This window comes from Arachis stenosperma, chromosome 2, assembly GCF_014773155.1.
Source record: "Arachis stenosperma cultivar V10309 chromosome 2, arast.V10309.gnm1.PFL2, whole genome shotgun sequence".
Lineage (NCBI taxonomy): Eukaryota > Viridiplantae > Streptophyta > Magnoliopsida > Fabales > Fabaceae > Arachis > Arachis stenosperma.
The window spans coordinates 7,456,057-7,465,757 of record NC_080378.1 but is presented as its reverse complement, the minus strand read 5'-3'; the positions used below and the strand labels follow the sequence as shown (position 1 = coordinate 7,465,757).

The following is a 9,701-nucleotide window of genomic DNA, read 5'->3' as shown; positions in this document are numbered from 1 at the left end:
TTGGAGTTTAATTTAAGGGTTTTTCATTGGCCAACAAGATTCTATATACACAAGATGAGATTTGAACCCCTCATGTTTACTTTAATGGACAATGAATTACTGAGGTTGACCTAAGTTGATTTCAATTTATTTTTATAAAAGTGCCTTTTTGAAGGCCCATTTATACAAATGTGGACTTTAGGCCCAACAATGTATAGCCCAATAGCAAACGTTTATACAGTAATCAAAACCAGAAAATCCAGCCCAAAAAAAAAACAAAAAACGGGAACAAAAATGTTCTTTCTTTCTTGACAAAAAAAAAAGCTTGTTCTTTTCTCCGAGGTTCTTCTTCTTTCTTCTTCTTATAATTATTGTGATTGAATTTGAAGAAGAAATTTTCGTTTTTTCCTTGTGGGCAGTGTTAGGGGGTTGGTTGGTTCAGCTGATTGAAGGGTTAAAAACGATGTCGCATCGATTGGTGAAGAAGGTTCTGAATCAGCAACTCCATTTTCCCCAACAAGAAGAGATTCACCTCAAACCCCAAGAAGACGACGACGACGAAGAGGATGAACAAAACGATGATGATTCTGCGAATCGTTCTTCAATTAACCCTTTCGACCTTCTCAATGACCAAGACTCTGACCCCGCCGAAGAACAAGACCAGGTTTTCAATTTCCCCCTTCATTTTCATTTCGAGAATATTTTAATCCCCTTTTTAGATTGGAATAACCTCTTAAGCTCTTTGAATTCATGCACAAAGTATATAATTCTAGCTTGTCTTTTGTGCTTGGAAATTGGTTAGAAACACATTATGTATATATTGGAGGACTTGGTTTTAAGTTATAGTGCAAGTGCAATATGATTTTGATTGAAGATGTGATACTAAATCACAGAGTGTTTGAAATTAAAGTAATGTTTGGATTCTTCCTTATGAAGAGGAATGTAGGGGACTAGGGTCTAATGAGTATGTTAATTGCACTTGTTAGCTTCTAATCTTTAGGTTTTGATTGATAATTTTGCTATTTTGAATACAGGGAGATGAGTTAAAATCCACCAATGAAACTGTGGTGAGATATGATAATAAAGAAGAGTCATCTTCGAAGAAAGATACCTCATCAAAATCAAAGAAAAAGAAGAAGAAGAAAAACAAGGATAGTTCTGTTGCCAATAAAGGAGGATCCGAAAAGGAATTGGACTTGATTTTGGAAAATTTGTCACTGGATGTCAACTCTTCGAGTGAGCAGAATGTCTCTACCAGAGCTAAAGCAGTGAATGCCAAGGAACAAAATAAGTCTGTCAAACAGAATGCGATCTCCGTATTACAGGTGGATCCTAAGTATTTGAATGCCGAAAATGAACTGAAAAGAATATTTGGATCTAAGGTTGTGAAATCATTCGAGAGTAGTAGTAGTAGTAATATTCAAGCTAGCAGTTCTAGGCAGATGCGTGGAGTTAGGCGTGGACACTACAATCTTAGAAAGACTGTTCTGGTCACTCCAGCAGGCCATTGGCCCCGGTGGGATGGTTCTTTCTCCATGGAATTTCTCGAAACAAAGAACGGATATAACTACTTTAAGTAAGGATAATTTTATTTAATTGATTGAGAACATGTTCTAATTTGCTTTCTCTTTACTCCACTCGCCTTGTGTGTGGTTGTGTGTATCTGGATGTGTTGAAGGGGTAGACTTACTTATGGTATCTGATATTCAAATTCTTTTTATGTATTTAACTAGTGATTCTTGAACAGTTTCCACAGTGAGAGCCCAAATGAGTTAAGAACTGAATATAAATATTGTACTTTGCATCCTCATATCCTATTTTGATGTTTATGGTTATCGTAACCTTATTTAACTACTGGTAATTTCCCCTCATTGTTTGTTCCTATTATGTAGATATGTACACTCGTCGTCCTACTCCCAAGCTCAAGGCGCATTTGAAGCTTCCAAAGCAATAAATGACTTAAATGCTCTAGCTAGTGTATTGTTGTACCATCCATATCATCTAGATTCGCTTCTAACAATGGCAGAGTATTTCAAGGTAGTGGGAGAGCAACAGATGTCTGCAGATGCTATTGCCAAGTGTCTATATGCCCTTGAATGTGCATGGCATCCCATGTTCACTCCATTGCAGGGTAATTGCCAACTGAAGTTTGGTCATGACACGAACAAGCCCATGTTCACAGCTCTTTTCACTCACATGAAAAATTTGGACAGGCGTGGTTGCCATAGATCTGCTTTAGAGGTCTGTAAATTGTTGCTTTCTCTGGATTCTGATGATCCAATGGGGGCTATTTTCTGCATCGACTACTTTGCTTTAAGGGCTGAGGAGTATGCATGGCTGGAAAAGTTTTCTGAAGATTACAAAAGTGATAACTCCATTTGGTTGTTTCCAAATATCTCTTTTTCCCTTGCCATTTGTCGGTTTTACCTTGAGCGCGAGGCTGCCTCCAATGATGCTAGTGTAGGTTCTGAGAAGTCGTCTTCGTCTGATCTCATGAAACAAGCATTGATGCTCCACCCTTCGGTCATAAAGAAGCTTGTCGCCAAAGTACCCTTGAAAGATCGCATTTGGACAGATATTCTCAAGCATGCGTTTTTCCGATCAGATCAAACAGGCATTCAATCTCAAGACCACTTAATTAATATTTATGTTGAGAGAAATTATCTTATTTGGAGGCTTCCTGATCTACAAAAATTGTTAAGTGATGCTGCACTACAAGTGGTTAAGACCATAGAAAATAATCAAAGTGAAGTTAAGGATTGGGCTTGTGTCAGAAAAGAAGCTTTCTCATCCGAGAAAAACGAGTATGTGTTTCTTTCTATCTATTTTGTTTATATTTTTCGGTATGATGTTTTGCAAACCATTGTGAACCTGTTTATAGGTATACCTAGTATTCTAATCTTGGTACACAATTGATTCTATTTGGATTTTGGGATGAGTAAGTGGTGGTTAACTAATGTAACTCATAAAGCATTGGGCAGGCATGTTGATATATCTGAGCTACAAGTTTTATTCTTTTTGTGCTATAAGAGAACCTTGTAAGATGCACATGATATAGAATTAGGGAATGCGCAAGAGGTCGAGTATCAGACACAGAAATGCATGTTGCTCAGCATTAGTAACATTGGTGCTGAACTGCTGATAATCCATATACTTGATAGATAATTGTTTGATGAGGTTACAAGGAATCAACATGTTTGAAGCTTGTTCATCTTTTTACCATATAATTGAAAGCAAAAGAAAGTAGCACGATTAATCCTATTCGACATGAAACTTTGGATGCAGTTCATCATGGTAGGTTGGTCTTTTAAATAATCACACTTATTTTGTATGTTAGGTATGGACATCTGTTGGTATCTGATTTCTCGGACTCGGTTGCGTCCATTCCGCAAGAGAATCTGCAACATTTCATTGGTGGTCCAAGGATGATGAGGGAGGGGGGTCCAATACAGGATGAGAACCAATTTGCTAATTTGCAAGGCAATGGCCATGCGCCTCGGCCGGTCGCAAATAGGAATGCATTGGCTGTCTTGTTTGAGTCAATGCTACCATGGGTTACTTATGAGGATGGTGGACCGGAACCCGAACATGATGGTGATAATCAGCACAATGATCATCAAGGGCAAGAAAATCAATGAACTTTTGGATGCAACTCAACCTTGTTGCTCTAAAAGCCTTCTTTGGGGGAGTGTTGAACTATGATGAGATGTTCTTCTTGTATAGAGAGATTACTTAGGGAGCTTGATACTCTTAGAGGCCTATAAAATTTGACATACTTTGTAGTGTCTAATTTTAGGGATATTGATATCAAATTTTGTACTATTTTCATTATGAATTTTTGGAAATGCTTTTGATGTAAACCTTTCAATACTATCACAGAATCTTCTTATATTATTACAAGAGTTCAACTCTGATAACTATTACTCCTAGTAATACCCTTGTTTTGTTAGATCAAATATCACACACTTCCTTTATCTCATCATGAATGATCTAATGGTGGTTTTACATTTGGCATAGTAGTAAAGTAATATTATCAATAAAATTGTAGTAGTAGTATCATTATCAAAATCTAACCATTTATGGTGCTAGTTATCTTTTCATCAAGAAAATTGCATCAAATTTTTAAAAGGAACTTGCTCATAATGAGAGACATGTGGAAGCATTAGTATTGCAGATATGCTGCTATACTATAGATTATCATGATCTTTTATACTCTATGCCTATTTAATAGCACAAGATCCTCTAAATAAGTATTTGTTGCACAAATATTCTAGTAAACTCTATCATGCCAGCAATTAGTTTTATACCAACCTTTATTAAAGTTAAGACATGTCTTTTTATATTTTAGACACTTACAAAAGTATTTATGAATGACTTGTTAAATAGTAGTTATATTATTAGTGAAAATTGAATTTAATTTATAAAATTTGAAGTCATTTTTTATCAACTATGTCAATCATCTTTTATTGTATACATTATATTTGAATATTTTTTTTTGTCCACATTATCTCCCAATACGACAAATTAAGAACTAATCCATCGCAGATCTAAGCTCCATTTAAGGTTTGCTGTTGGCCAATGAATTGCTACATACACAAGACAGGATGCGAACTCCCGACACTTGCTTACGCGGATGAGTGAGATGACCACTCGACTAAACTAAATTGGTTTGTATTTAAATATTCTATTGGCCTTCCAGCTCAAGTTTGGCACAATGAGATTCTTTTCCACTCCTTTCTGCGTAGAATGAAAGTGTTGGGCATGATAACCTTCAAAGGCAATAGAAGCAGCAGAAAGGGAAGTAGGGGACCAGGTTTCCATGATGAAGTTGTCATGTGACTAGATACTAATCTATGATTAAGGGCACCACTATAGGAATGTAAACATCATTACAAAACTGCTAAGCATTGTTGTATAATGTAATGTCACTTAATTTATGATATGTTTGGGTTCACTTATTGTCATAAACTCTAACATCTATGTTAAGATATACTATGTTTCTCCAACTTCCTTGATTTTTTAACTTAAAGCAGTTATTGTGAGAAAAGTAGAAAACTAGGTAGATTTTTGTACAAGAGAAATTATATTTGTATCAGTTTTTAATACATCATTGTGTGTGTATGGAGCTGCTTGTAGGAAACCACAACTCCACAAGTAGCAAGTGATTTGTTCTGACTTATATCTTTGTGCAATAGCAGTGACACATAAATTAGGGATTATTACCAGAATGTAAATTCAATATTTATATTTAAAACTACAATCATGGATACACGTAGATAAAATTTATTCACTAATAAATTATTTATATAAAATACAAGAATGTAAAATATATATTAAAATATATAAAATAATATATGTAAATATACACAATAATTATTTTTTTATTTGTTGCGGTATCCTGGTTAGTAAGAATCAATCTGTTGCAAATTAAAACTCCATTTAAAGGTTTGTTGTGGATTCAAAATTTAAACCCGACACTTGTTTAAACGAACGAATAAACTAACTACTCAATCAACCTAAGTTAGTTAAATACACAATAATCATATTAAATATACATAAAAAATTAGCTATCAAATTAAGTATATCTACTAGTATAGAATATATATTAGAAATTAGAATATAAAATACAAACTAAAAATGTATGAAATAACACATATATTTATATACAAAATAGTTTATATATATATATATATATATATATATATATATATATATATATATATATATATATATATATAGTAATTTTGTATAACCAAATATATATTGATTGTTTTATATATTCATATTATTTTTGTATAACCATTCTAGGTATACATCAAAATTAGTCATCAAAATTAGTCACTAATATAGAATATACATTACAAAATATAAATGAATTAAACTACATATGTATTTATACACATACATGATAAATAATTTTAATGATTGATTTTGGTGTGTAAATAGCATTTTTGTTGTTGTATAACTAATTCAAAAACTCTAGGTAATTAGTAGTTTTTAGTAATTTTGGCCATTATTTGGCCAACTCAAATATTAAATTGTTTTTAATAAATAAATTTTATTAATTTATGTGTACAAATTTTAAAAAATATAGGTACAAATTATATTGATTTATGTGCAAATTATATATTTTTTGTGTGTAAATATCTATAAATATAAATCTAAATGATTGCTGGACAAGTATTAATCCAAAATGATAATATTTGCTGGTTATATAATATACTAATATTGCTGTAACCAATTATATATGTCCATATAACTAGATTATTATTAACTACTTCCTTATAATTTAGGGATTTTTTTTCTCATATTATTTTTTTCCCCTCTCTTAAAAGATCTATATATAGGTTTGAACTTTGAATGTGTGATGCAACTAACTGACTAAGAACCGCAAAATACACGCTACGACATGGTACTCAGTGGAAACCTGAAGAACGCTGTCATAGCATTCCTGGTTCCTCTTCCTTCCATCATCTTCTACCTCTCATTCCTCGAACATTATGATGACCAGTCAAATTTCTCAACAAAACTTGAACCTTTTTTGTCAACATTGTATTCTTGGTGCTACCACCACCCACTTTTATTGGTCAATGCACTCTTCTTCTTCAACGTCAATGTTCTCTTCTGGATCATAGGCCAATTCCAGCGTAGTCACTGGGTACATATTAATAAATTTCTCACTCAAATTCTCATTTTTCCTTTCTGGGTATCTTTGAAGTTGGCATTTTTGGCTTCTACTTATAAAGTTCTGACTCAACATTCAGATTTTTCCCTTCTGGGTATCTCTAAAGTTGACATTTTTTAGCTTGTTAATTGGACTGTGATTTAGCTTGTTAATTGGACTGTGATGAAATTCTCACTCAAATTCACGTTTTTATTCTCTGGGCATCAGCAAAATTGACATTTTTAGTTTTTAGCTTGTTAATTGAACAGTGACTCAAAAATCACATTTGTAATTTGTTTCCTATTAAGGGTGTAGATAAAGGCTAAGTTAGTTAAGCTGTTGTTATGATGATAAGCTTGTGATTGGTTGTTAGCTGTTATCATTCTGTTACATGCTTAGCTATATAAAGCTATGCCATGACTGTATAAACTCACTCATTCTAATAAAATTTTCTCTTATTCAGTACTATTCTAGTTTCTCTAATGCTTCACAGCACTAGCTACAATATTTCCCTTTCTGGGTTCCTCTAAAGTTGAGAGTTTGAGCTAATTAAGTTGATTTGGTTATGGTTTTGTTGTTACAGTTGATTGATCCGTATTGGACAGTGATACCTGTTATGCTTGTTCACTATTATGCAAGTCACCCTTTGGCACAGTTTGATTGGTGGAGGTCTTGGATTGTGGTGACATTGACTTGGATATGGAGTTTAAGGCTCACTCATAACTACTTCAGGAGAGAGAGATGGCAATGGGGTGCGAGGGAGGATTGGCGTTTCACTGAGATGAGCCACCAGTATGGGAAGCAATGGTGGTGGATTTCATTCTTTGCTGTCTATGTCTCTCAGCAGGTCATAATTTATTTATATGTTTTTTGTTTTACTCTTGTGGTTCAACAATATATGTCACTTTAGAAATTCGATGGATTCATATTTTTTGCATATTGGTAAACATTTGTTGCTTTGAGTTATGAATATATTGATGCTTGAACTTCATAAAGAATGAAGACTTGAAAGCTGAAATTGTAATTGCTGGTCATGGTAGTTGATGATCATTCTAGGGTATGGGAGGATGCAAGTTGAATGATGTCATTTTCGAATGACTTGATTCTTGAAGGATTTAGTCATGAGTTTTGTTTTGGTTAGTGATTGTATGGGTTCTGAATCCAATACGATCATACTTTGAGCCTGGTTGGGAATGACTTTTGCATGCGAGTATAATCTTGTTGTTGGGGAGGTTTATTCTGGTTTTTGGATCCATGTTTTATTTGGTACTTGTGCTATTATGAAAAATTTGCAGCTGTAATTGTAAAGTAACTATAATCATATATTGCATTTCACAAATAAAAAAGAAAGAAAGAGAATTTCTTTGAACTAACCATGGATGATATGTTCATCAAGAAATGGTTGGAAGCTAGAAACCAGAGTGTAAGTCTTGGTGTAATGATATCATTGTTGCCTTGTGATGATTTGGTGCCTCTCTGCTTGAAAGGGTAAGGGTGTGTGCATCATCAACCGGCTTCAGATCTCGCCTTGTGTACTAGACCACCCTTTTTACAAACCTTTAGGATTAATGCTTACGATTTCATGGACTAAAGTGAAATTTTTCTCTGTTTATTGATGTGCAATGAAATGGATGCTCTTTGTTTTCTAATTTTCACTCCTCACATTTGCAGGTGTTTCTGATTGGATTATCTCTACCCTTAAACATTGTGCACTCTGTCAATAAGCCTTTGAGCATCTGGGACTTGGTCGCCATCGTCGTCTGTTTAAGTGGCATCGTCATAGCATACTTTGCCGATACACAGCTTTATGACTTTGTGATTAGAAACAACAAACTAGAAGGTCTTGGTAAGCCAATGGTGCCTGTCCTTGACAGCGGCTTGTGGCATTACTCTCGCCATCCGAATTACTTCGGCGAGCAGCTGTGGTGGTGGGGATTGGCTCTATTCTCATGGAGCCTCGGATATCGATGGAGCTTTCTTGGTGCATTGGTTAATACCATGTGTTTAGCATATGTGACTAGGCTTGTTGAGGAAAGAATGTTGAGGAAAGAATGGAGAGCAGAATCTTTTAGGGTGTATCAGAAGACAACTTCAGTGTGGGTTCCTTGGCTAAAGTCCTATCCTTCTGCAGCAAAATATAAGAAGAGTGCTTGATTCTTTTCCTTAGTATAGTGATTGGTATCTGGATTTCTTCTCTGTTGTTGTTTGTTCAATAGAATCATGAGTTGTGTTTGCATGAATTCAATGTAACCATATATATTTAACTTGGGTTATAGACTTGTATGTATCTAAGCTACTATTTATGCTTTATTAAAGTTTCAAAGGTTTCACTAGTACAAAACTTCTACTTCATCATAAAATTATCCTGATATTTTCATTATTTTGTGCTGGCTTAAATCTCTTTTAACATGCTATTCCACATATATCCATTTTCTGTATCAACTGAGTATGGTATCAAGATCAAGTTAACAAGTCAATATGTTAAATATCACTTATTTATAGTGCAAAATAATTAGGTTTTTTTTTAACATATTTACTATTTACCCAAATGACAAAGCAAATGCAATGTAATTTTTATCAAAACTTTTCAATTTTCTATCCATTCAATTTTTCATGTGGCCAAATTAAAATTATTTTATTTAAATTAATACCTATTTCCTGTACATATGCCAACAAAACTAACAAGTTCAATTAATTAAATAAATATGTACGAATCTAAATGTTTGTTTGGACGTTATTATTTTGATAAAAAATATTTTTTTTATTTTTTAGCGTGTTTGGCAAATTTCTAGTAGTAAAAGTAAAAGCACTAGAAAAATAAAAAACATCTTTTTTTAGAAGTTAAAATTTACATCTTTTTTTAAAAGATCTTTTTTTCTTAAAAAAAAGATATTTTTTATGTAATAAATAAACAAAAAGTACTTTTATATTGTTATTTTTTTCCCAAAGATAGTAGGTTATATTTCATTAATTATTAAAAAATGAAATACAAAGATGTCCAAAAGCGGGACAGCATAATAAAAGGTGGGGATTTTCCAAAAACACTACACTGAAGGTA

The 9,701-nt window shown here is 33.3% G+C and overlaps 2 protein-coding genes across 2 annotated transcripts; both read left to right on the top strand.

The window, feature by feature from the left end:
- Nucleotides 1-348: 348 nt before the first annotated feature.
- On the top strand, nucleotides 349-3,912 carry LOC130961554 (uncharacterized). The gene is made up of 4 exons (XM_057887495.1): nucleotides 349-643; nucleotides 1,014-1,555; nucleotides 1,872-2,783; nucleotides 3,317-3,912. The coding sequence occupies exons 1-4, from the start codon at nucleotides 443-445 to the stop codon at nucleotides 3,615-3,617; spliced, it is 1,956 nt and encodes a 651-aa protein (XP_057743478.1). The 5' UTR covers nucleotides 349-442; the 3' UTR covers nucleotides 3,618-3,912.
- Nucleotides 3,913-6,365: 2,453 nt separating this feature from the next.
- On the top strand, nucleotides 6,366-8,982 carry LOC130961618 (uncharacterized protein C594.04c-like). The gene is made up of 3 exons (XM_057887585.1): nucleotides 6,366-6,637; nucleotides 7,227-7,490; nucleotides 8,315-8,982. The coding sequence occupies exons 1-3, from the start codon at nucleotides 6,389-6,391 to the stop codon at nucleotides 8,795-8,797; spliced, it is 996 nt and encodes a 331-aa protein (XP_057743568.1). The 5' UTR covers nucleotides 6,366-6,388; the 3' UTR covers nucleotides 8,798-8,982.
- Nucleotides 8,983-9,701: the final 719 nt, after the last annotated feature.

What these genes read in the sequence shown, in the direction of transcription:
- LOC130961554 (XM_057887495.1), top strand. Translation starts at nt 443, where the DNA reads ATGTCGCATCGATTGGTGAAGAAGGTTCTGAATCAGCAACTCCATTTT. An exon ending in AACGGATATAACTACTTTAA is followed by an intron (nt 1,556 to 1,871) that starts GTAAGGATAATT and finishes CCTATTATGTAG; the next exon opens with ATATGTACACTCGTCGTCCT. An exon ending in TTCTCATCCGAGAAAAACGA is followed by an intron (nt 2,784 to 3,316) that starts GTATGTGTTTCT and finishes TTTGTATGTTAG; the next exon opens with GTATGGACATCTGTTGGTAT.
- LOC130961618 (XM_057887585.1), top strand. Translation starts at nt 6,389, where the DNA reads ATGGTACTCAGTGGAAACCTGAAGAACGCTGTCATAGCATTCCTGGTT. An exon ending in AATTCCAGCGTAGTCACTGG is followed by an intron (nt 6,638 to 7,226) that starts GTACATATTAAT and finishes TTGTTGTTACAG; the next exon opens with TTGATTGATCCGTATTGGAC. An exon ending in CTGTCTATGTCTCTCAGCAG is followed by an intron (nt 7,491 to 8,314) that starts GTCATAATTTAT and finishes TCACATTTGCAG; the next exon opens with GTGTTTCTGATTGGATTATC.